Source organism: Carica papaya, chromosome 9, assembly GCF_054855325.1.
Source record: "Carica papaya isolate Zhongbai chromosome 9, ASM5485532v1, whole genome shotgun sequence".
In the NCBI taxonomy this organism is placed as follows: Eukaryota; Viridiplantae; Streptophyta; class Magnoliopsida; order Brassicales; family Caricaceae; genus Carica; species Carica papaya.
This window is the reverse complement of record NC_142317.1, coordinates 3535825-3562432: the sequence shown is the minus strand read 5'-3', so window position 1 is coordinate 3562432 and position 26608 is coordinate 3535825. Positions and strand designations below refer to the sequence as shown.

General features: G+C 33.2%; 3 protein-coding genes across 6 annotated transcripts; 1 reads left to right on the top strand and 2 right to left on the bottom strand.

The window, feature by feature from the left end:
* Window positions 1–1361: 1361 nt before the first annotated feature.
* On the bottom strand, window positions 1362–4281 carry WOX1 (WUSCHEL related homeobox 1). Of its 3 annotated transcripts, none has more exons than XM_088211786.1 (4): window positions 3523–4281; window positions 3101–3445; window positions 2845–2921; window positions 1362–2115 (listed from the first exon to the last, which is right to left on the bottom strand). In XM_088211786.1, the coding sequence occupies exons 1-4, from the start codon at window positions 3713–3715 to the stop codon at window positions 1588–1590; spliced, it is 1143 nt and encodes a 380-aa protein (XP_088067912.1). In that variant the 5' UTR covers window positions 3716–4281; the 3' UTR covers window positions 1362–1587. The 3 variants fall into 3 exon arrangements, with proteins under 3 accessions (XP_088067912.1, XP_021909295.1, XP_021909296.1); XM_022053603.2 differs by having other exon boundaries at window positions 3101–3427; window positions 3523–4279; XM_022053604.2 differs by having other exon boundaries at window positions 3101–3424; window positions 3523–4279.
* Window positions 4282–6935: 2654 nt separating this feature from the next.
* Window positions 6936–8532, top strand: LOC110823097 (tubulin beta-4 chain-like). The gene is made up of 3 exons (XM_022053398.2): window positions 6936–7329; window positions 7405–7674; window positions 7779–8532. Exons 1-3 carry the CDS (start codon window positions 6936–6938, stop codon window positions 8438–8440), a joined length of 1326 nt encoding a protein of 441 aa, XP_021909090.1. The 3' UTR covers window positions 8441–8532.
* A 58-nt stretch (window positions 8533–8590) lies between these two features.
* LOC110823096 (phosphoethanolamine N-methyltransferase 2) lies at window positions 8591–18767 on the bottom strand. 2 transcript variants are annotated; one of them, XM_088212038.1, is made up of 12 exons: window positions 18638–18767; window positions 13806–13921; window positions 13201–13338; window positions 12963–13100; window positions 12058–12201; window positions 11132–11242; window positions 10892–11033; window positions 9888–10168; window positions 9294–9455; window positions 9122–9175; window positions 8930–9004; window positions 8591–8838 (listed from the first exon to the last, which is right to left on the bottom strand). In XM_088212038.1, the coding sequence occupies exons 1-12, from the start codon at window positions 18690–18692 to the stop codon at window positions 8740–8742; spliced, it is 1515 nt and encodes a 504-aa protein (XP_088068164.1). In that variant the 5' UTR covers window positions 18693–18767; the 3' UTR covers window positions 8591–8739. The 2 variants fall into 2 exon arrangements, with proteins under 2 accessions (XP_088068164.1, XP_021909089.2); XM_022053397.2 differs by lacking the exon at window positions 18638–18767 and adding an exon at window positions 14121–14419.
* Window positions 18768–26608: the final 7841 nt, after the last annotated feature.

Here is a 26608-nt window from a genome sequence, read left to right as displayed (position 1 = left end):
CGAAAAAAAAAAAGAGACATATGGGTATTGGTGCCATTGGTCCGAATGCCTTAAATATCCTAGACCTGGCTAGCTGCCATTAATTCCTCAACATCACGACTGGAATCTCAGTTGCGCATTTCCTATATAAGTGTATATCTGTGTGTGTGTGTGTATATATGTGTGTGTATAGTGTAAGACCCCTCATGCACTGTCTATTACTTGAAAGTTGAAACTAACCATGCAAAAGAACTGATATATACACACACCACAAATATTAAGCATATGTGTCTATATATGTCCCTTGATTCACTATATATACATATGTAACCATATATTTACATTTACATGATATGACTGCTCATTCATGGACGTAAACGTATATCTACATATATACACGGTATGGACTAGTGTTAGTTACAATGGTTGTCATTCATAAATATACAAGTATTCTCAAGCTTTTAAATATTTTGGCTGAAATTTCACTTTTTTTTTATTAATAATCAATCCTTTAAAAAAAGTAAAATAATCAAAATTTTACGAAGAAAGCAATACAATTAAATTTCAAACATAAATATGTATGAACAAACAACCCGATTTCAGCTTATAATCTCATTAGAGAAATTAAAAATACTAACTATCAAGTTAAAAAATAATTAGTATTAATCATAGTTTTCTTAAGCAAAACAATTTAGATGCTCTTGAATTAAAATTTTAGTTTAAATTTTTTTTATAAATAAATTAATTATAATGCATTCATTATGTATTTTAATTCTTTTTTGCTCCGTAATGCATTTCTCAAATATATATATATATATACGTATGTACTATGTATATAATTGAATTAATAAATCCTAGTTTTTGTCAGATTTATAAATAATTTATATTATGATTGATGTAATTAATGTATAAATTTATTTAAAAAAATTAAGTTAGTCAGTCAGAGTGAGGTAAAAGATTTGGTTTGGTCAACGTAATTAATGAATGATTACTTAAATTCCAAAACAATTTGCATCATCTGGTCAAAGCTTCACCCCTTTACCCCTAAATTCTTATTCTTGGACCGTACCAAAATCCGAGACTTCTAATTTACTTTGTATTTAATGACATTATAAATACACACGCCTCATTATAAAAAAAATTCCTACAAAAAAACTTTGTAAGTATAGCAAGCAGATTTTGATTTTTCTTAACTTATTTATATATATGTACTTCTTGATCATCTGATGATTGTATAGTAATTTACGTATATTGACTAAGTATCTTAAAAATATGAGACATTAGATATACTAGACTGATTAAATATGTGCCATTATATATATATATATATATATATTCATATCTTTAGTTATGCAGGAATCAGACAATTACAAATATACTAATTCAGATCCCAAACATCCCCTTAAATATTATTACTCTAAAACATTCTATTAATGCAGTTTAATGCAACAACATTAAATTAACTTCACCATCTTCCATCACCTGTTACATCATTCTGCAAAAACACCATGCAGAATTCAATATCTAACCATGCTAACTTACCACGCTAGTAAAATACTTAACTACTAAAGCCCACTAGGTTAATTCTCATCGTCATCTACCTGCTACCTAGTTCTTCAATGGAAGGAACTCAAAGAACTGGTAAGGACCATTCATGGCTTCCCCAACTGATCCCTCACTCATCTCCTTCTCATTATCATTTTCATTCCCGCTGCGAAGAGGAAACAGTTGAAGGGTCTGAGACTCCCCACATTCACCATTCTCTTCATAATGACTCGCAGCTAAACTGTTCAACTGGTTAACGCCATTCGCTATAAAGATGTTGAGATGATGATGATCGTGATCAGTTGTAGTCTTGGTGAACTTCAGTTTCATTCTTGATGTTGCAGTAGTCGGCTCTGCTACTATTGAGGTCGGAATACGATGAGCCGCGGTGGATATGACGGCGGCGGCGGAGGTGGGGACCGCGGTGGTGCTTATGATGTGAGTAGGAGGAGGAGGAGGAGGAGGAAGAGGGGAAGAGAGCTGCATCATCTGCCACGCGGAATTCCTTTCCATGAATGGAGCCCATCCCTCTGGTCTACATTCTGCAGCCACTGCTGACTTTGCTGGGCGTCTTAACATTGAATCAGATTCCTGAAATTTTCACAATGACTATGAAATTATAATACGAAATTTCATCTCTTGATAATTCCAAAATTACTATATGCATGCCAAAGAAGTTTTTCTTTTTCTTTTTCTTTTTTTTTTTTTTTGGGTGTAGTCCTTCAATTTGTCTTTATTCGAAATTGAGGCTGGTAATTCAAATAAGTGGGGGAAAAAAAGGAAGAGACAAAGTGTACTATATAAAGGGGTAGTATTGTCTTTTCACAATGAGAGTAGTAGCAGAGGGGAGGGTGACCCTTATCACTTTAGCCCTAAAACACCATGAATGCTTAACACGCACAAGACCCAAAAAGCAACCAGCAAGTTTCATAACAGCAGCCCCGACAGAAAGGAAGGAAGGCAGCTTTTACACCCTTTTCTTTTCATTTCCCAACAAACAAATTGAGCTTTTCTTCCCTTCCATTGCATACATCATGTACATACATGTGTACGTATGTGATTCATTTTCTTTCATATACATAATATGATATGTATAGCTTTTTAATCTAAACCTGGGAAAATAATGAGTAAGAATGTGTAATAATCAGAGGAATGATTATGAAACCTTAATTGCAAGTTATGGACTTTTTATAACTTTTAGGGATTAAAGTAGAATAAAAAATAAATTTGAGGTGGGAATTGAGAAAAAAAGAAAAGTAGGGTTTTTGTTTGGGATATTATACATATGTGAAAGAAAGACAAAGGTAGAATATGGTGGACCTCTGCCAGTGTACTGCAGTTTGTAGAGGGTGCCCAGTTCTTGGTCTGTTCAACTTCATAACTTGTCCTGCTTGCCCCTGTAGACACCAAGAAAAACAAAAAGAATTTAACTTTACATCTCTAAGCAACAAATTCAATTCTGGGTAAACCAAAATATGGATCAAACACATCAAAGATTTCTTCTTTTTCCTCTACCTGAATCCATAGATTAACTACAGAGATAAATCGATGTTCATCTGTTGGGTTGTGATGTTACCTGAATCTTTTCTTTCAAAGATTTCGAAGTCGTGGGCGTTGTGTTCGTTATCGGGAGTAGATGACTCCATCTGACGGCGCCGTTTTTGGCGTTCTCTCGCTTTGTGATTCTGGAACCAGTAGAACACATTCTTCCCTTCAATCTTCCCGTAGCGGCGAAGTTGTGCGGTGATGTGCTGAATTTGGTCGGCGGTGGGCGTTCGAGTGCCCCGACGGTATAGCTCTTCGAGGGTTCTGAGCTGCTCGGGGGTTGGATTCCACCTTGAGCTGACGACAACAGCCGGTTGTGCGTTGAAATCTCTCTTGTTCAGATCAGCCATAGTCGCTGCTGCCATTATTGCAACCACTGAAGTTAAGTCAAAAAGAGAGGCTAACTAACGAAAAGAAAAGCGTTAAGTACTGGTGAGAAAAAAAAACGCATACCTAGATGGTGATTGAGTGTAAAAAAGTCGGTGCCATGGATCCGATTGAGACAAGGAGGGTTTGCAGTGGGATTGTTGTTGTTCGTGCAAGTGAGTGGCCTCGGCATGAGAGGTCTCAGTTTTCTGCCATTGAAGGAATCGGCTGCTGCTGACATGTTGAACTCACAACCATCATTGTATCCCATCGTCCACATTTTGAATCTAAAACCTAATAGGATCTAAACCAAAGAGAAATAGTTTGTGAGAAAGTGGTTTTGTAAATAAATATAAACGTAACGTAAAGAGGGTTGGTAGATGGAGGAAGAAATATAACGGTTGATAGTGGTGGGTCTAATTTAGCAAAGTGATGGGACAGAAGATATGGGAGTTGAAGAAGTTGCAGAAATGAGAAAGCACATGCAATAAGCTAGGGGGAAAATGAAAATGAAAAGGAGATGGATGGAATTGGAGGGTGTGTGATTGAATTAGAATATATTCAAAATCAACTGGAAAGACAACTGAGGGAGAGAGAGAGAGTGTAGGTTTGAGAAGGAACAAAAAAGTGAGGAAGAAACATGAGGTTGACTAATGAGAGAAGAGAGGCGTGGAATTCAGGGGGAGGATGCGTGGGGAGAAGAGAAAGAAAAACGACGTGACGATGATGAGGGTTATCATCACCCTCATCAACCCAATTCTCATTTATTGTTCTTCCAACGTCTCGTGCTTTTCACACTTATTCTCAATCCGAACTGCCCCTCTCCCCACCTTTCTTCTTACCCCTTCCTTTGTCTCCATACTCCTTACCCTACCCCCCATATATACATATATACATATACTCACTGATTAATTAACCTTACCCACAAAATCCTTCAACTTCCAAACTTAATTACCCGGACTTATTTACCTTTATGTACTAGAAAGTAACAAACTTTCTTTTCCCATGAACTTGATTTTTCTAATTTTTCATTAAATCATAAAGTATTTGATCTGGGTATGATCAAATTAGTACGAGAATACAGTGTCTGCAAAAGAAGAGATGGTGTTACGAGGATTATATGTAATTAAAATATCATTTTGCTAATATTTCTCTTGATTAAATAGAATTTGTTATATATATATATATATATATATATATATATACACCCATAAAAGTTACTTGGGTAAAAACAACATTAGATGCACTTAATGCCGTATATATGTGTGTGTGTGTATGTATGTATGTATGTAAACACTGGTTAAAAATAGTAATGTCCTAGTAAAAACTGTGTGAAAGAGATGCAGAGCGATAGAGGAAATAAGGTAAGTTGGGTAAAAAGCGAAAATGGGTAAGAGAAAATCTTCATATCCACACAACATGGAGGGAGGAGAGATCATTCTGTATATACATATGTTTTTGTAGATGAATATATATATATATATATATATATGCAAGAGCTAGGTTATATGTCACAAAAATGTAGCGGTCTCCACATTTGGAATCTAGTATGTGTTTTGCCATGTCTCTCTTCAAACTCATTAACTTGCTGAGTGTCCATATCTATATAATGTGTCCCATGAGTTGATGTGTGCATAATAGGTCCAGTACTACTTCACAATCTTATTACTACTTCTGTCTTATTAAAAGAAGTATATACACAAATATATATATATATATGTATAAAAGAAGCAGAAGGGTGTGCATGGCATTGTTCACTGGTCATTATGATGAAATGATTAATTTGCTATTTGTATAGTCGGTGGTCTATATGGCCAGCAGCTGATCTGTCTCTCTGCAGCTTAAACTATTTTTTTTTCCCACAAACCATATTTAATTATTGTTCAATAATTACTTTGTTTTTCTCCGATAGTGACTCTTCCATACATCCATTTCTCTACACCATTTAGTATTAATACCCCCCCACTTTCTACTCTTTTTATATTTTTTTTACTTTTATCTATAAAAATAAATTAATTAAATATCAGATATATAATCTTATCGAATTTCCCTCTTTCCATATATTTTACGTCCATGTAATAATATATATATATATATATAAACAAAAATTTATATGTAATTGCATAGTTTATTTTATATTTAATCTGTTAAAATTACTTAATAATATTCGGATTATTCTTTAAGAAAATATTGTTTGTGCCTCAAAATATTTTAATGTAAAAAATGAATCAATTTAATAATATTATATTTAAATTTATTATTCAAAATAGAATTTTTTTAAAAAAAAAATTATAATTACATACTTTTTGAAGAGTGGGAAGGTACAGTATTAATATTGGATCTCTTGAGCAGTTCATGGAACTTCATATTCATACATACATATGATAATGAATGTTTGCATGGTGTTGTGTCTTTATATCTACTTACATATATATATATATATATGTGTGTGTGTGTGTGTGTGTATATGCATGTCAAGTTGGCTAAACGATGGTGATGATCAGGATGTAAGTGTATATGGCGGTATATAGATAGGTAGAGTGTGAAGTGATAGAGGTATAGGGAGTTTTAGGACAGAGATGGTACACTTACATTTCATTACAGCAATAATATATAAAATCATGATTTAATATAAACTCATCTTTTAACATATATTAAGAATTTATTTATTTAATATAAATTCATTTATCATTAAAATAGTACAAAAATAAAGAGTTTGATAACGAGACGAGAAATGTCACAGTATATACCGTTATGATCTATTAACAGAGAATTAAAAAATCTTGGAAGCTAAGGTAAAAACATATAAAGCAAAGGTAATTAAAGTACATTTTAGAAGATGATTTCTTCTTTTCTTTGTTCTCAGAGTGTTTGAAGATCTTTGGCATGAAAGGTGGCATATTTATTATAATATCTTAATTAACAATCAAAATACATTCTATAATTAGAATCTTTGACTATTTAATAATTATAATAAATATAAAAGTTTTAATAAATTACCTTCTTACAAACATATATAGCTTAAATCATTAGTAAATGCTCGTATATAATAAATAAGCAATTTGACATTTGTTCGAATAAGAAAGAGTTGAAAGCTATGTGGTATATTTCCAAAACCATGGCCGGCTTCTCCTCTTGATGCCAATTTGGCTTTGGACATATTTTTACAACAAAATTATACATACATACATACATATATACATATATAGTTGGAGAAGATGATTTAATAAATTATAGTTTCTAAAAGAACACATCCCTCTCACCAGGCGGACATTCCTCAGCCGTCCGGTTGAATTCCCTTATCAAATCCCAACCCTTCATTATCAATTACCATATACTCATCAAACCATTAATTTAATCCATAGACTAAGCTCTACCCTTCTCACCATTTCCACTTCTCTCTCTATAAATGGAGATCTCCCAGCAACTTCCCAGTTAAAGGCTCTAAAAAGATTCTATTCCCATTTTACCCCTAAAGAATTCTCACTTACCAACCCAAAATGCGTGAAATTCTTCACATTCAGGGAGGGCAATGCGGGAACCAAATCGGGTCAAAATTCTGGGAAGTAGTCTGTGACGAACATGGCATTGATCCCATTGGTCAATACAATGGAAATTCAGAGTTGCAGCTGGAGAGAGTGAACGTGTATTTCAACGAGGCCAGCTGTGGGCGGTATGTGCCGCGAGCTGTGCTGATGGACCTGGAACCGGGTACCATGGACAGTATCAAAACCGGCCCGTATGGCCAAATTTTCCGGCCCGATAACTTTGTTTTCGGTCAATCTGGGGCTGGAAACAATTGGGCCAAAGGACATTACACTGAAGGCGCTGAGCTGATTGATTCGGTTCTTGATGTTGTGAGGAAGGAGGCTGAGAACTGTGACTGCCTACAAGGTAATTTCAATTTCAAATTTGTGTTTCACAGTTCTGTAAATCATCAAATAAGAAAATAATTTAATGTCAATGCAGGTTTTCAAGTTTGCCATTCGCTTGGAGGTGGAACTGGGTCTGGAATGGGAACCCTACTGATTTCAAAGATGAGAGAAGAATACCCAGATCGAATGATGCTTACATTTTCTGTTTTTCCTTCACCAAAAGTCTCCGACACCGTCGTCGAGCCTTACAACGCTACTCTCTCTGTTCATCAGCTCGTTGAAAATGCCGACGAGTGCATGGTACTCGACAATGAAGCTCTCTACGATATTTGCTTCAGAACTCTCAAGCTCACCAACCCAAGCTGTAAGCAAACTAATTTAAATTTCCAACGTTTTGTATACTATATCAATCTCAGGAGGTACAGCTGTTTATATATAAAGTTGGTGAATTTATGTATTTGATTTCAGTTGGAGACCTGAATCATCTGATTTCTGCAACAATGAGTGGAGTCACCTGTTGTTTAAGATTTCCCGGTCAACTCAACTCGGACCTCCGGAAACTAGCGGTCAACTTGATTCCATTCCCAAGGCTTCATTTCTTCATGGTGGGATTTGCACCGCTGACATCGAGAGGGTCGCAGCAGTACCGAGCGTTGACCGTGCCGGAACTGACGCAGCAAATGTGGGATGCCAAGAACATGATGTGCGCAGCCGACCCGCGTCATGGTCGCTACCTCACGGCCTCGGCGGTGTTCAGAGGCAAAATGAGCACAAAAGAGGTTGACGAGCAAATTTTAAATGTGCAAAACAAGAACTCGTCTTACTTCGTTGAGTGGATCCCGAACAACATGAAGTCGAGCGTTTGTGATATTCCGCCAAAAGGGGTATCAATGGCGTCGACATTTGTGGGGAATTCAACTTCGATACAGGAGATGTTTAGGAGGGTTAGCGAGCAGTTTATTGCCATGTTTAGGAGGAAGGCTTTCTTGCATTGGTACACTGGGGAAGGTATGGATGAGATGGAGTTTACTGAAGCACAGAGTAATTTGAATGATCTTGTCGCAGAGTACCAACAGTATCAGGATGCCACAGTCTGTGATGATTATGGTGATTATGAAGATGAAATTTGATGTTGTGAGGGAGAGCTGTGATTGCATGCGAGGCAATTGTAGCTTTTGGGTGAGGGTATATTTTCCAGTTTTAATTTTATCAGTCTCGCGTATTGATCTCCATCAACTAAAGAGTATGCGTCTACATTATCATGCATTCCAGAAAAATCATGAGATAGAAGTCATTGACTTTGTCATGAAAAGATAAAGATTACCAGAGGTTTACGAGCATATTGTTTAAAAACAATGGGATAGTTCCATAATTATTACAGACCATAACGCAAAAGCTATAAATAGCACATGAAACTGAACATCCCACATTACTTCTTCTTGGCAATGAATAGCCCCCACCTCTGCTCACCAGAGGTGCTTCTGACCAGCTTTGATTTCCAGCCATCGACAATGTCATTGTAATCTTGCTGAAAATATATAAACAAGAAAAATGTTATTAGGCAGCTTAACATCAAGCATGGATGAACTGAGGAAACACCAAATGGTGAGAATACTCACTTCAGAAAACTCCTTAATGAACGAATCCTTGTCCTTTTCCACTGCATCTAATTCTCTTTGTAAGACTCGTAAGAACTGAAGGACAGATAAATCAGAATCAAAACGAAAGAAAACCCACTTAGAACATGAAGTCCAAGCCACAACCAGCTTCTTTCGTCCAATATAGAAAGAGAATATAAAAGCCTAGCATACCTGATCAGTTCGATCTTCAGCAATGACCTTGTCAAAACCAGCATCCTTGAGCATCTACAGTAATTTCAAACAGAATTCAGAGCTTGTGACTTTAAAAAAGTTCCTTTTCTTCCCTTTTGGGGAAACACAAAAGAGAGGCAATTAGTAATGGAATATTATTACGCAGATGTACCTGACCATACTCTTGAACATCATGAAGATCATATCCTCTCTGTTTGATGTACTCTTCAAATTCTAATGAGGGGGCTTTAGCACTTTTGCAGTAATCACTGATAAGAACTTTACCTCCTGGCTTCAACCACTTAAAGAAAGTTCTGAACAATGCTGGTTTATCCTGAAAATAAAAATTAGTTTTGGCGCAATCAGGGAGAGAAAATTTTGGATCAAAACTCACACTGTTGACAAATATTCAACCAAATTGAAGAAAAATGCAAAGACTTACTGATGCACAACTCCAAATGACCACCTAAATGACTAATGAGGCCGACTGTCTAGATATTTTAAAATCATAAATATAAGTTCTCTGCTCTTATGTAGCATGCCCAAGCCTGATTGGTATCTTTCAAGGTAAAGAGGCAAGCCAAATAAAGCAAGTTATCTAGATTGATAAGTCTGTTCTCTCATCCAAATTAGAAGAATTGTGGAGGACATAGTCAACATAATTTAATCATCCTAGACTCATTTGTTAAGGTTTAATTAAAATAGAATTAAAAAACATGGAACAGCTCAGAGAAGAGAAAAATCTTCCCGGGATGAGTAGTCTCACTTGAATGTGCAGAATGGTATCACGGCTGTAAATGACGTCAAATGTGTTATCAGGGTAAGTTTTCTTGGTGCAATCAGCAACCTCGAATTCAACAGAGCATTTGAGTCCAATGGCACGTTCAAGAGCAAAAGAAATCATATTTACAGAGAGATCAATCCCAATAACATGGACATCGAAGTTCTCCGCCATGTAGAAGTCACCACCTCCAATGCCACACCCAACATCTAGAACTTTCTGTCCTGGTTTAAGATCCAGCTTGCCCACAAATTCTTTTGTTGTCTCTGTTTACAGACAAAGGAATAAAGAAGTTAGGAAAGAGCATGATATTCTAAATGAATTCTAAAAGGTTTCATAGCTAAATATAACCAGAGTAAAGTAGATAAGCTAGACTAAGATCCTCTGTGCATCTGAACCTAAAGACAAAAGCCAAATATCGTAGACAGGATAAAATTCTAAACTTCTACATAAGATTCTTCACATAAATAGTGATACGGAATGATTCCAAGGCTATATTTTGCGAAAAAGCTAAATGTTTTGTACTAATTTATTTACAATCAACACTTAAATTGAACTAAAAGATGGTGAGGATCTTCTCCTCAAATAATAAAAATTGATTATATATGGAATTCATGTAATAAAAATAATACATCGAAAATTTCATCGATTTTCATAAAAATTGGAATATATTGTTAGAATTTCACATGGAATTTCATTTTGAGGTCAATTTTTATTCTTCTTTTTCAGATTCCCTTCTAGCTAAATTAAACACACATTTGCGAATAAACCCTAAAAATTTTTTAAGTTTGTCCTAAGTATCCTAAGGTTTCATATTACATCGGGACATATTCCAAATTTACAAATTGAAATTTCCACCTTTTTATGAACAATGCAATTCCGCTTAAATGCACCTACATGCAATTCCTTTAGACCTTAGACCTTTTCCTCATGCTCTTATCTACACAATCGGAAATAAATAAATAAAGGCAGAGCTAGGTCAAACATACCAATTCCTCCTGTGCTTACAAAGCCTTTTCCAAATACATGCTCATAGCGAAGTATGCCACTACATTTGTACTGAACATTATCCAAGAACCGCTGGAACCCTCTATCATTCTGCGAATTGACTTTTTGCCATATCCAGCAAATCTGTATCATTTAAAAAATTTACATCCGATCAACAGACCAATCAAAAATTAAGAAATGATGGAAGTTACTAAATAACCAAACTAATCAAAGTGTATTGCCTGATTCTGATTCTTCTTGTTCCTGACATAAGCTCCAATGCATTTGCAGCTAATCAGAGAGAGTTCATATGAATTCCCAGAAATATCAGGCATGGTACACTCTTTAAATAACTGCAGCAAGAGATGTCATAAATTAGCAACAAACATTTGATTGAGTAAATCCAATTGCTTCTTTTACAGCCAAATGACAAGACCATCACCATGTAACTAATTTCTGCACATAAAATATATATAAATATAGGGAAAGAGAGCTATGAATCAATTATACGTCAATTACACATTTACTTAAACATCAAATTGTTTGTTAAAATATGTACCTAACAAGGCCTGATTCAAGTGTCCGGAATATTTATATCCATATGACTAGACCATCACCATATAACTAATTTCTACACTATATAAATACAGGGAAAGAAAAATTATTCAATTATACATCAATCATGCATTTACTTTAGCCACAATTTTATCAAAAAACTTGAATAAGGTCAACATAGATTCATCATAGAAATATCATATGGTTAAAGAAAACTTCAGCCAAGGATTTTTTATTCTTAGAAGTTAATCAGCATTAAGTCAATGATCATTCAATTACTGCACTTCTATCAGAAAATCTGAATAAGGTCAAGTTCATAGAAATATCATATAGTCAATGAAACCTTCAATCAAGGCTTTTTATGCTTAACAAGCTAACCTACATAATCTCAAAGATCACTTAATTTTAATTCCATTCATTAGGCTTACTTCACTCACCAATTTTTGGGTTTAGTCATTGTTAATCTAACATGTGCTTCTCATCATGAAAGTGCAATGATAAATGGACAGCTTAAACTTGATGTATAATTTACAAAAAAAAATTTAATAGAATAGCATGACCAATTAAAATTCTCAAAGGTCATATAGATGAAAACTTAGCTAACAAAACCAACCTTGGTGTAAAATCTGGGTTCACGGTAGTGTGTTGGATTATGTTTCCTTTTCGAGTCACCAGATTGATGAAAACAAGACTCTCTGAAGAATATGAATCCACCAACCTTTAACCACGAAAGCATCCTTTGTGCCAACTTCTCAACCTACGTGTCAAGGTGAAAATTTTTATATAGAACAGAGCAATGATATTAAAAAAGCAAAATGGATTAATAAGTTTGCGAGTATAATTAGACAGGCAGAGAAAGGAAAAACCACATATCAGATGTCACCAACACATTATACACAAGTTCACATATAAAAAAGATAAAAAGAGACCACATAACAGAGAACCAATACACTCAAAAAGAGGGAAATCGGTTAAGTTCATGATATTTAGGAACAGGTAAGTGCATGAAAAAATAAGAAACATGCACCCAAAGAGCAACTACGAACTGTGAATTTGGGGCAAGATTACCATTCGTCAATTGGAAAAGTTTTTGGGCCAAAAATTATAATTATTTAACATGTTCATACACCAGCAAATATTCATCAGAGGGGAAAAAAGAGCAACATCACAATGAGGAAACTATATATCCCAAGAGCTAATATCTAGAATTTGTTAAATAAATATTCAAACTACAAAAGAACAATAGAGTAAATCTGAACAACTACACGATGAGGAAGAGATACAGGAGGAATTATAATAGAAAGTTTGAAATTCAAATCAGTTAAGTTCCAGATCACAGCAACTTGAAGATCAAAGCTCTTTAATATTTGCTTATTGCCAAGAAGTTATTGCAATTTTGCATTCATTGTTTTTTTTTTTTTTTTTGATAAAATTTTATATTCTTTGTTATTGCTTTATAACTTGGTCACTCGTATGCTATCCTGCGAAGGCCGGATAAACCAATTATGCAACATATACCTCTTCATCTGAGAGATACATCAGAAGCCAATTAGAGAATATCATGTCCACTGATTCATCAGAAATTTTCAAGTCTGGGCACGTGACGTCAGCACACATGAATTTGACATTCTTATAGTGCCCATTCACGCTTTCATTCTGTTAAGAATATTTTGAAAGAAGAAATTCAGACAAGCTCCAAGAACAAATAAGAAATATGCTAATATTACACAGACTGGGTAATGATCAAAGTAAGCACCTTCTTAATCGCACTCTCAATGAAGTCCATGGCCATAACACTTCCGGCCTTCTTAGCCAACTCACCAGTGAAACGACCAATACCTGCTCCAAGCTCCAAAACTGATTTTCCTTCATACGGTGGGAGCAGAGAAAGTACCTGCGATTACATAAATCAACTGAATCCCAGAAATTTTGGCAATGACAAGATAGCAGTATGATTTTCCAAAATCACTTAAAAAGTAGCACAACGTTTTTGGCAGCGACAACTAAGCAGAGGACACGGAGAAGTGATCAAAAGAGATCCAGTTCGCAAATAAAAAAGTACAGGATGACTTTAAAGATGGTCTTTTTTTTTATAATATATACAGCGAACAGCTTCAAAACGATGAAACAAAATTATTTCAAAAATTACGTTAACCTCCTCAAAATCCGGAAACATCTACATCTATTTTCTTTCTTATTGGACAATGATTTCTTTTTAGATAAAATGGTGATTATCGGGGATTTTCTAATTGGAAAATGATTAGATATGTGTTATAAGAAATTATCACAGAAAACAAAAGCGAGATGCATATAGAAATGAACAGACATATACATATAGAAGGGGAGAGAGAGAGAGATTACTTCGGGTCGCTCTTCTTTGTCGAGATCAGAGGCTTTGGAGTCGAGCATCATAGACTCCACAGTCAAATCCACGGAATGCTCCATCCAGTACTTCTTTTGAATCTCGCGCTCTTCCCCTTCCATAACCAAAACGTACAAAATGCATGAGAACAACAAAAAAAAGTCCATAACTCAAAGAGTATTTCAAAATTCAAGCAGCGATCAATCAAACAGGACCAAAGTTACAGAGTCCTGACACTTCAAAATTCAAACAGGTCTCAACAATACAATCACATCGCATCTCGTTCATTAACGAAATGGAGTTAGAGATCTCACCGTAAGAAGCCATTGTCTGATTCTAGGGAGACAGAAAGAGATGCAGAGAGTTTAACGAGTGTTTGGATGGGAAGACAGAGAAAAAGGAATAGAGAGAGAAGCACGGTTGTGTTGTGAGGTGTAGTCAGCTAAAAACCCTCAATGGCAAGTCTAGATCTGGAGAAGCTCCTGGATCTTCGGTTGTTTACTCGACCTCTCTGCTGCATCAATTCATCAACTTGACGAAATCACAACAAACCTCTGGCCAGCTCTCATAGGCTCGGCAATGCTGTATCATGCGCTTAAACTCGGGATCCACATTGCCTTTTTATAGCCGGCGGTTAGGGCTTTTATTTAAAATATAATTCAAAACTATTATTATTTTATTTTCCCTTCTAACAGAGTTAAAAGATCCGATCTCAAATATTTTAATCATTTTTATTTATTTTGATAAATTAATTATTAATATTATTTATTAAATTAATAAAGAGAAGAGGATAAAGGGCGAGAGACATTGGAAAGATGCATGAATAGGCAGAGAGGTTAAAATGACGAAATTAGTCCCCACTGCAAGTGATTTCTGTGACGCCGTCAATTTGTCATTATGCTGATACACGATATCTTGGTTCGGTAACTGGGCCATAAAACGACGACGTCACGCCTTCATCCGATTCACGTGCCTGTTTGATGTTTAACTTTAACTGATTTCCGTGGCACAACGTACCAACCACGATTCAACTGGGACCCACAATTAATGATATAATCTCTTCCTAGTTTTTACGTTCCTCGAATTGAACGTCCAAATAATACACATTTTTATTTTAAAAAATATTTAATTATATGAGATTTATTTTTAGTATTTTTTATTGAAATTTAAAACTATAACATACTTTTTATTACATTGGTTTAGTTAATTTGATTGCTATTTTTATAACTTTGCAAGCGTGTGAAATAAAATTTAAAATAGTTTGCAATATAATTATTTCAATTTATAAATAAACAATAATTTAATTAGTATATACTTATTATTATAATCATGCCTAGAAAACTTATATGTAAAGAGATCTATATATACATTTTAGAAAACATATAATTTATATGTACTAAAGTTTAAAAGACTTATGTACATGAACACATTTAATTTTTTATTTAATATTTATTAAGAAATAAATTTTGAAATGAAGAATTATATTTATTAGTAGTAATTAGTTTTTTTATAAAATTATAAATTGAATTACAATTACATATATATATATATATATATCCCATAAACAAAAACTTCCTTATGTTGTGATTAATTTTTTTAATTAAAGTATTTATAAGAATTAAAACTTTAATGTAATTTTGTTCTTAAGAAAAACATCCTCGAGATTCACATTTTTTTACAGAGTGGTTTCATAGATAGGGCCAATAACCTAACATTATTATACTAGCCTTCAATTTATATTCATTTCTTTATAACTATAGGAGATTATTGTTTTTTTCCCAAACATTAACTATACATAATAATACTAAATAAATGGTACAAGATTCCCTATAAAAAAAATGCTATAAAATAACATTTTAAATACAAATTATTATATTTTTTCTTATACGTAACGAGATCTTATTTGATAAAAATAGTAAAAATATTAGATTGTTTAAATTAAATCATAAAAATTTAAATTTAAAAAGGTATGTTAAGTCAATTTATATACTTTATGTGTTTAAAATTATATTTTGGATTGAGTTATATTTCAAATTAAGTTGTGTTTACTCTTAGTAAATCTTTATATAAATGTCAAATTATGTTATTTGAAATTCAATATTATATCAGCAATAAGTCAGTCAAGGTCGGATGTGAATTAAGTAGAACACTATATCAAAAATTGCATATTTGTGTTTTAAATTAAAAAAAAAAATTCCAATCTACAATAAAAAAATATATATTTTATGTTTAAATTATTGTTTTATTTTAATTAAGATAGTACATAATATATAAATAAATAAGAAACATTATCGTAAGGAGAACTTAAAAAATAGAGTGAAATAAGATTACTAGTAATGATAAAATAAAATATGTAATATTCTAATTTTATTCAGAGTAATTTTTATTTTTATTTTTTGAATTTATAAAAAAATATAAAATTATTATTATTATTATTTTATTTACAAAATTTATCTTAAAAAAGCAATATGTAATGACAAATTATTACCTATACATCATATAATTCGTATGCATTTAGCAATTTATTTTGTCTTAATAAAATAATAATATTTTATGGCATATGATTTTTTCATATGTTTTTGAAAAGATTGATAATGACTTGGAAGAAGAGGCGATCGGGGTTTGATATGGGACCACAAAAGAAATAATTGAAAGCATAAGGTTCCGAAACTATCACTACCCACTAATCAATTCCTAAAATGTAAAAGGGGAAAGAAAAAAGAAAAGCATTTTTATAGCCTTAATTGATTATAAAACAAAATTCTTACATGTGGTCGTGTGTCTGTGTGTGTGTGTATAATCAATTAGGTGAGAATTCAAATTTAACTTGATAATTTTTATAGTTTAAAAATTTTAAATTTTTTTAATATTTAGACTAATATCTTAATGTTTTTTTTTTTAAAAAAAGGAAAGAGAATGTCAAATTTTTATTATATTGTGATTATTCTGATAAAAAATAATTTAACTATCACGTAATATTTATTTTATCTGAATTTATCGTGGTTCGCTTAAACTAATCATAATATAATCTCATTAATATACTACTGATTTAAACTATTAAAACAGAGACGGAATAGATATGACCAGAAGATTGAACATGTTTTTGAAATGTTGCACGTAAATTGTCAAGAATTAGATGTACAAGCTCCTTCAGGCTCGTAACCTCAACTTAAACCAACAGATAAAGGTATTATATCGTTGTTAAAAGGTGAGAAAAACTATATAATGCAGCAATAATGAGCGACTTCGAGTTGGAATTTATGATATTCTAAAAATCGCATTTCACACTCATTATTGCCATTACAAATTTTAAGTAATATCGTCTTAGCTAACAAATGTGTCCACCACTTGTTAACTAAATACTGTTGGTCAGACTAAATAACTTAATTAATGCATTTAAATGTATTTATGATGCATGACTCATCAAACATTCAGAGTTTGGACTAAATGGTTGGCCTTGGTAGTACGATACAATTTATTACTCAATTTTGAAGCTCATCTCATGTTAAACTATCTATGGATATATAACTCCTAATTTTATAGATACTATGAAATTTACAATTCCCTTAAAGGTTGCAAATCAATTTGATAGTTTAAAGACATTAGATGATCTAAATTATATGACAAAAGTTGATAGAGGCTAAAAAAAAAAATAAAACAGTCTGTAGGTATGCATTGGATTTAAAGATAGATGCATGAAAAGAGCTTGGTTTTGCTAAAGCTCTAACCTTTCGACAAATCTCTGTTACAGGTCCTCACAACTCAAAGCAACCTCCACATTTTTAAAGTTATTTAAAAGATTCGTGATATCCATATATGTTAAATATTCATGATACTTGAAAGATTCACTCGGTCTTTCATATATCATAATTAAAGAAATATTTTTGAAGAAAACAACATTTTCTTGAAGATCATCTTTGTTATGATTTTGACATAACTACAATTATTGAGCTTTCTCACATCTTGCAGTACATATGAGTTATCAAAGATAGTAAAAAAAAAAAAAGATTAAATCTTAATTCAATGAAGTAAGTGTAGAACAAAAGACGGAATTTGAGAATATTTTAAATTTTTCTAGTAGTACGTGCTTAATATTAACCTTAAAGTCAAAATTGGTGTCCAAGAAGGAGGGAAAAATATTATTAGTAAACTCTTAAAGGTTTATTGACGATGTGGAAAAAAAAAAACATGATCAGTTAGTAGTTGAACAACATATATTGTGTGATTGCTAGAAAGTTGTTAAGTGTACTACGTGAACTATAGATAAGTTAATAACAGAAGACTGATGATAGTTTTTGGCAGAATTAATAATATATTACATTTACTTTCTCTTTCGACCTAGTTCTCTTATCTCTCTTATCATCGCCTCAACTTCTTTTGTCACCTATTTTAGTTATAAAACTAGAATACATTTAATAAGTGAGAGTTTATATCTAGAGCTACCGATAAAATTTTACTCTAATCATAATTGATGTTTTGTCCAATTTAGTTATATTTTTATGTCATAATCTTTTTATAAATGAATTAAATTATAACATTTATAAGTTTATTTAATTATCTATTAAACATATAAATTATAACTAAATATTAACAAATATATAATATAATATAAAGTTGGATATCTATGGCATGCAAAGGAATAGAAGGAAATGAAATCAAGAAATATAACTATTACTTGTAAATTATAACTAAAGGGTAATAAAATAGATGGTGAAAAACTTTGCTTATTTACTAAAAACACATATTTTATTATAGATTGAACTCCCCATTCCTAACGTCGTCGTTTTACTTGAAGAAAAAACAATGAAGTAAAGGAAATTAGAGATCTTACCATGATTGCTGGAGATCTCACCATGATTAGCCATTTGGGTATCCTTAGCAGCCATTGTAGTGCAGAGACCAGTAGAATGATACAGCAGCTTAGCTATATATTTATATATATGTACGTATATGTCTATGTCTATGGACAAGCAGAGAACAAAGAGAGAGAGAGAGAGAGAGAGAGAAGCTTTCTCTCCTTGTTACTGTCCTTAGCAATGTCTATGCTTCTGTTAACTCGGTGAGAATGATGGATTTTTATAGAGGGAGGTTGCGTTTTTTCCTTAATTTTGGAAAGCACTTACATTTTATTTTATTTATTGAATAATACAAATCACAAAGAAAATTTCATAATGAAAATATACCCAAATGCATATCTCAACTCTAACTTATTTTTTTGAGAAAAATATTTTCTGATTTTTGTTCGATTCTGTACTTACTTAATTTTGTATCAAATTAATTTATATATTTTATTAAAAATATTTAAATTAAATTATTTATTTATTAGTGTCTCTTAACACCAATAACACCTGATATCACGTGTCACCGATTAATATTCTTTACATTAAATATAAAGTCCTAAGTAATATAACATGTACAAATATTATATGCCATAATTAATGACACATGTATCAGGTATTAATAACTGAAGGAGAAAAAGATTGACTCCCAACTTTTTTTTCTTAGCACATTTTTTTTCATTCATTAACTTCTCTTCTCCCTTTTTTTTCTCTATCTTACTAATAACATGTTAAATAGACATCTCACTTTATTCCATTAGTACAATCAATGGTGACAAACTTTAATTAACCAATATTTTTCTTAATGTTATATTTTGTGCGTATATTTAATATGTTTTTTTAGTTAATTTTGGTATAAAATAAAACCCATTACTATATTTATTACATGTCAATAAAATTTATATTAATTTGCAAATTGATTTATTAAATCAAAGTAATTTAATGAGAGAATTAAAAAACCAAGACACAAAATAATGGAACCCATCATCACTATTTAGTTTTAAAAATTTCCATAATTGGGTAAAATAATAATAACTAATAATAATGATAGTAATATAATTATTATTTATTTGTATTCATTTCATTTTTCTCAAATTTAAATATTATTTAATTTCCTCACTTTTTACTTTTTATTCAAACAATAAATATTTATAATTTATTTGTTTAAAGTTGATTATGATTTGGCTCTTGGGCAGGTGAAAGAGGAGAGAGATGGACTTTAATTTGATTCTGGGAAGCTATGAATGGCCATAGCCGAAAGGAATCCGCATTTAGTATCCAACGACCCAATAGTCACCTGCCACGTACACGTGGGTCCTACCGGCTTCAATAATTAATTCAACTTTCCTCCACACAAGATATTTCTTTCGTTTTGTTTTTTTGTTTTTTTTTAAAAACTTTTCCAATTTTAATAATAACAAATTTATTTTTAAAAATAAATAAATAAGAAATTTGTGTTGTTGGGAGTGCCAGTATTTTTGTTTTCATTAATGCGCTTATTTATATAATTAATCTGCAGTGCTCCACTAAAATTTTAATTGGACCACCAATATATTATTTTTTTAATTAAATCATCCTCACATGATTTATCACTAAATTTTATATGATTTTAGATTAAATTATTACAATTAATCTAATTTATTATTTGTATTGTATCTCAATACTAAACATAACTGCATGATTTAATTCCATAAACCCAAAAGTTGATATCATATTAAATAATAAATTATAATTAATTTTTCAACAATGAAATTAGTAATACATCGGTAGATTTATAGTATATGTTGTTTAGCATTTTAATTCTTTTAATAAAATAAATAAAACTAATTTTTTATTATCACTGTACAACTATATATTAAAAAATAAATTAAAGTACCAATTGTTCAACTAATATATGATTTGTAATAAATATGTACTGTTATATTTCATTTGAGATTATTTAATTTTTATGATAATAAATTTTTTTAGAGGAATAATGTAAAAAAAAAATAAGCAAAATTTATTATAACAAAAACTAATTCAACAATAATACGTAATTATTTAGTGAATTGTATTCGTTTATTTATTTATTTAAGTTGGCATAAAGGTTAAAATGTCTTCAAATTAATTTTTTTATATTTAATTGTCTTATAGACAAATTATTTTAATATAATTATTTCCAAAAAAAAGATAAATTATTTCATAAAATTAATGAATTTTATATAAAAAAAATCAAAATCGGACTGAAAAATTAAATGGTGGAGAGTTGGTATATAAATTAATATTTGCTTATTTTAGTGAATTGACATAATAAATTTGTGAAAAAAAATTATTTTTAATTATTAAAACACATAAATAACATAATAAATTTTATTATCACAATTATTTGAGTCATAATTTAAAATAAATATTCAAATTTTAAGTCTTATCTACAATAAAATTAATTATTATTCCAATATATTAAAGAAAAACTTTGCCTTATCATTTATCTGTCGGTGCCCCTGTCAATTCAGACATAAAATTTACAACCAAGTGCGCCAAAGGACCACATTAAATTTATTATTTGACCTTTTTATAAGTATCTTTTTGCAAATAATAAAAAATAAAAAAGAAAAAAAGATTCCGAATCATGTATAGTAATAATTTTATAAAATAAAATATTATTAATAAATTTGCTACAAAAAAAGATCATATATTATTTTATATATATAGCACTCATATCCAAAAATTTGATTCGATATGACTTTTTTTTTAATTTATAAAAAATATATATAAATAATTAAAATTTATTTTTAATTCAATTTATGTTAAAGTTTTTTTAAAAAAATAAATTAAAAATAATTTTTTAAAAAAATATGTGAAATTGTGAATACGATAGTATTTTTTAAAAGAAAATTTGAAAACAGAGGGTAACATCATAAAAAAAAAATATTTGGACATGTGGGACGGACCGATTAGCACCCACGACGAACCAGGACACCCTGCGTGGCAAACACATTGATATCGGCTCTACACGGGCGATCCGCGTGCCTAGATGATCCGACGGATCAGATCGCATTTCACGCGCAAGAACGACCCAGATGCATTCTCTCTTTAGACACGATTGAACGAACAAGATTGATCACAATAGATGATTCAGTTTCATTCATGCAATCGGCCTAAACGAAAAATCATCAAACGGTCCTCCTCGTTCCACGCCAACCCGAATGAGTGGTCTGAATTGAATGGAGATGAGTATTTAAACTCTTCTTCGCATGGAACTAAAACCCTAGCCGAGCGAGGGGTTACCAAAGAAGAAGAAGAAGGGTGACAAGAAAAAGAACCAGACACCAGAGAATGAGGTCGGCCACCGTCATCGTCGTACCGAAGCCACCGTTAATGCCAAAACATGTATTTTTTCCACCTTCTTGCTCGAAATTCAATCCTGAGTCTCCCTATGCCCATATCAGAGCCAAAGGGTCGATGGGTGAGCTGAAAATCGTAGGCAAAGCTCAGCCGAGCCACCGTGGCCAAAACTCAAAACCCTCTTTGATGATCCCATTCCTGTTTCTCGTTTCGCATGATTTTTTTAACCATTATGTTCTCCATCTTTTTCTAGTGCAGGTTAGCCGAATGGAAGCTTCGGCTGTGAAGGAGGACCAGCGGAGCCGCTGTATCCAGAGGCCTTCCCCCGGTAGGGTTTCAGTTTTTTTGTCTTTTCTTCCCAACTAAACCTCCCAACTTGGTTTTTCACAAGTTTACAAGCAAAATTGGCCAAAACCGATCGAAACTGGCCTGACTGAGGCGAATCGCCGTCGTAGGTGGTGAAGCTGACGCTAGAGCATGGCAGCGCCGCCATGTCGAAACCTAAAATTGGTCGAAAAAATTTTTCAACGCCTATTTTGGCCTTTTGGGATATTTTTGAATACATGACGGGTATTTTAATTTTCACAGAAAAAATTCAAGAAATTTGGGGACCGCTAGGAGGTATAGCAAAAAGTATAGTATTTCGGACACTGATCTGGGGGTAAGAATCCCTCACCCTTTTTCCTGTCACAGTAAATTAAAATCTAATAATCGATAATACTGTATTTTGTGAAAATTAAAAAATTCTAAAAATAATTACAAGTCATTAGTTGAGCCGGAACCAGTCATTGCATATTTGCCCTAATTTACTATTTATTTTCTCTTATACTGCTTAAAATGCTTATTATTATATTGTGTGCATTAAATTACTAGTTTAAATTGCTTTCTCGGTTATTTAGTTTACCTAACTGCATAGCCCTCATTTATCGATTTGTTTTACAATAAATGTCTCAATCATATTTCTTGATGTATGTTTTACCTATTTGCATGACTTAAGGTTGATATGTAAATATGAGATATTAGTATGCAGCTGGTAATTAGTTAATGATGTAAATTTATATATGAAAGGCTTACTAGGTACCCTAGGAAATGGTCGACGGACTCGGTACATAAGATGTAACGCCCAAACATGGGTATTTTTGTAATTTCCTTATTAATTATTTTTATTAAGTTTATTAAAAAAAAAGAGTGCCACGTCAGCAGGCCCAGTCAGCAGTCCTGGCCAACCAGGACCTGCCACGTGGCAAGACCACGTTGACTCGGGAACGGGCCACGTTGGCGATCCGCGTACGTGCGATCGGACGGCCTAGATCAAGCGTGCCCACGGACGGCCCAGATGCAATCGCACGGACGGCCCAGATTCAATCAAAAAACGGACGGTCCAGATTAAATCAAAATGGACGGCTGAGATCAAAAGGCAAAAGGGTATAAATAGAACCCCCACACCTGACTACAAAAACCCTAGCCGCCTGCCCTCGCCGAAGAAGACGAACCAGACGCCGGAGAAGTCGGCCGCCGACACCCGCCGCCGCACCGGGGAGATTTCTGACCGCCGATCGAGGTAAATTTCATACCCCCGACTCGTTTTTCCACGCTGATTTCTCCTGTGGCCAAATCGGAGCCAAAATCCCGGCCAAACGGCCGGAAAACACGGCCGAAATCCAGCGGCGCTGCTGCGCCCCTCCTCAGTTTTTGCCTCCGATGAGGCCCTTCCCGGCCTCCGTTTGATGCAATTTTTATATCATCGTGATCACCATTCTTTTCTCTACAGGTTGATCAGAGCCGAATCACCAAAACACGAACCTCACTGGAGAGCCGCCGCACCCGAGAGCACCGCCGCCAGTAAGCTTCGGTTTTCCGTAATTTTTTGGCCCCCCGAGGGCTCTAGAGTTGTTTTATCGCAGGGACCGATGCAAGTGTGGCCGAATTCAGCCGGAAATGATCGAAAACGGCCAACCCGAGGTGAATCGCCGTCGTCGGAGTACGGCGGAGCCACCATGCCGAAATTGCGATATTGGCCAAAAAGGGGCCCTGGGCCTAATTTGGGATTTTTTGGAATACGTGCAGGTACCAGTAGTGCGTTTCAGTCTCCCGGGAAAAATTCAGAGAAAATTAGGGATAGCCTGTAGGCGCACTGTGAAGCTGTGTTCGGACCCCGAAACGAGTAAGGACCCCTCACCCTATTTCCTATTACGGTATTAAAGTTCAATAATGATAAAACGGTAATTCTTGAATCAACGAATGTGTGAAATTACTTAAGGTCGCTAATGGAGCCCGAGTCTAGTGTGTTTGTCGGTTAACTGTTATTTGGCATATTTTACAGTTTTAAATGCAGTATGAGGTCTGATGTTTTCATTTCATTGTTTCGTGTGCATATTTTACTGTTTTATTGATTATGGATTGAATGACTGAGAAACCGATGCTGTATGTTGTCTTGTTAAGCATAAATTACTGTTTTGCTTGTTTGTGTGTGAATTGATGATGCTAACTGAGGAAAAGGGGAATAAAAGGTTATGTAAATTGATAATTGTATAATGTGATCAGCCTGACTAGATATCCTGGGAGATGGTAGACGGACCGGGTCCGTAGGGAACCCTACCGGGATTGTGGTCTCTCATACCGGACGGGGTATGGAGACCATATGTGTTTTGGCGCCCATACTGGACGGGGTATGGGAACGGCCCGTTTCACCCTCATACCGGACGGGGTATTGAGGTTTATAGTTTTGGCGCCCATACCGGACGGGGTATGGGGACGGCCCTGGGATCTGATAATAAGTGTTAAGGGTTAACGGGTAGCGGGACCCCTATGGATCCCCATGGATACTAGTAGGCTGGTAAATGAGGAAAAATATGTTGTGTAATGATTGAATTACAAAAGGCATGATAAGTATTATGTTATACAGTTATATGATTTCATGATGATGATAATGTTATTGTTTTCGTATATTGTTTTATGAATTTCACCGAGGTAAGTGAATGGTAAAGGTTTTACTATTAATAAAAGGATTTGTTGTAAATCATGCTCCATTGGTCTTTTTGTGTTTTCTACCCACTTTTACCTCTGTGACAGTGAGATATCGTGATGTGTTTACTGGGCTAGTGTAGCTCATTCCTTATTTAATCATTTCAGATCAGGAAGACATTGTTCCTGAGCCCGTTCCGCAGGAAGACGACGAAGGGGACGCCTAAAGACTCCATAGTCATATTCATAGCTTTTACTTTCAAATTTCTCTTTTAGTTAGTTTGATCTTTTATATTATGATTGAATTACAAAAGGCATGATAAGTATTATGTTATACAGTTATATGATTTCATGATGATGATAATGTTATTGTTTTCGTATATTGTTTTATGAATTTCACCGAGGTAAGTGAATGGTAAAGGTTTTACTATTAATAAAAGGATTTGTTGTAAATCATGCTCCATTGGTCTTTTTGTGTTTTCTACCCACTTTTACCTCTGTGACAGTGAGATATCGTGATGTGTTTACTGGGCTAGTGTAGCTCATTCCTTATTTAATCATTTCAGATCAGGAAGACATTGTTCCTGAGCCCGTTCCGCAGGAAGACGACGAAGGGGACGCCTAAAGACTCCATAGTCATATTCATAGCTTTTACTTTCAAATTTCTCTTTTAGTTAGTTTGATCTTTTATATTTTGAGCACGTTTTTGGTTTTAGTGTAAGGGATGTTAATCGAAATTTTGACTTCGCTTCCGCATTTGACATTTTTAATACACATATTTCATTTTAAATTTCTGGGGCCGTTACATAAGAAACTCTATTATGGATATTATCTCAGTCGGACAAGGCAAAGAAGTCTCATACCGGAAGAATTTAGAAGATATGATTTACTCTTATACCGGACGCGTTATCGAGGTAATGGTGTTTGGAGCCCATTACTGGACGAAGTATGGGGACGACCGGTTAATTAACAAATTTGGATATTAGATTCACGCATAGGGAGATATCCCTATGGACCCCCAGAGGTACCAATAAGTAGGTAAAGAAGAAAGTTGTTGTTTTTACTCACTTGTATATGAAATCATAATTTTATATGAATTATTATCTTTATAGGTTGATTTTGAAAACTTGTAATGGTAAATATGTAATAAACAATTTTATGTTAAATGAATTTATCGAAATTAAGGGCTCCATTAGTTATTTTATAATTTTTACCAACCTTTGATTTTTTGTATCAATAATTAGCGTGATATTTTTACTGTGTTAGTATAGCTCATCCCCCTATTTAACCCTTTCATATCAATAAAATCAAGATTCAGATCTTGAACAACAGGAGGATTGCGAGTAAAGGTGTAACATCCCGAACTCCAATGTTAGTGGGTACAGATGTTAGTACAACATTTCCAACCAGTGGAACATATACATATTAAATATGTAGCAGAGCTACATTTTAATATACATCCCTTATTACTGGATAATTATTTGTTTACATATAATTGAGACATTTAAATTAATTTATAAATCTAAAATAGAAACTAACAAGGTTTTTTTTTTATCTTCCTTTGATATTTGACTTCATCTGAACTGGATGTGGGTGAATTGGGGTGAGCTTCACGAGCTCCGTAAGAAAAATGATTATATAACGAAGACTTCGTACATACACTCACGCAATATATA

Excerpts from the sequence above, each read along its gene's own strand:
- LOC110823096 (XM_088212038.1), bottom strand. The coding sequence starts at position 18,692 with ATGGCTGCTAAGGATACCCAAATGGCTAATCATGGTGAGATCTCCAGC. Across the intron at positions 11,243-12,057 it reads AACCCAGATTTTACACCAAG|TTATTTAAAGAGTGTACCAT; the intron begins GTTGGTTTTGTT and ends CTCTTGCTGCAG. Across the intron at positions 10,169-10,891 it reads TGTAAGCACAGGAGGAATTG|AGACAACAAAAGAATTTGTG; the intron begins GTATGTTTGACC and ends GTCTGTAAACAG.
- LOC110823097 (XM_022053398.2), top strand. The coding sequence starts at position 6,936 with ATGCGTGAAATTCTTCACATTCAGGGAGGGCAATGCGGGAACCAAATC. Across the intron at positions 7,330-7,404 it reads GAACTGTGACTGCCTACAAG|GTTTTCAAGTTTGCCATTCG; the intron begins GTAATTTCAATT and ends ATGTCAATGCAG. Across the intron at positions 7,675-7,778 it reads CAAGCTCACCAACCCAAGCT|TTGGAGACCTGAATCATCTG; the intron begins GTAAGCAAACTA and ends ATTTGATTTCAG.
- WOX1 (XM_088211786.1), bottom strand. The coding sequence starts at position 3,715 with ATGTGGACGATGGGATACAATGATGGTTGTGAGTTCAACATGTCAGCA. Across the intron at positions 2,922-3,100 it reads CTTTGAAAGAAAAGATTCAG|GGGCAAGCAGGACAAGTTAT; the intron begins GTAACATCACAA and ends TGGTGTCTACAG. Across the intron at positions 2,116-2,844 it reads ACTGCAGTACACTGGCAGAG|GAATCTGATTCAATGTTAAG; the intron begins GTCCACCATATT and ends TGAAAATTTCAG.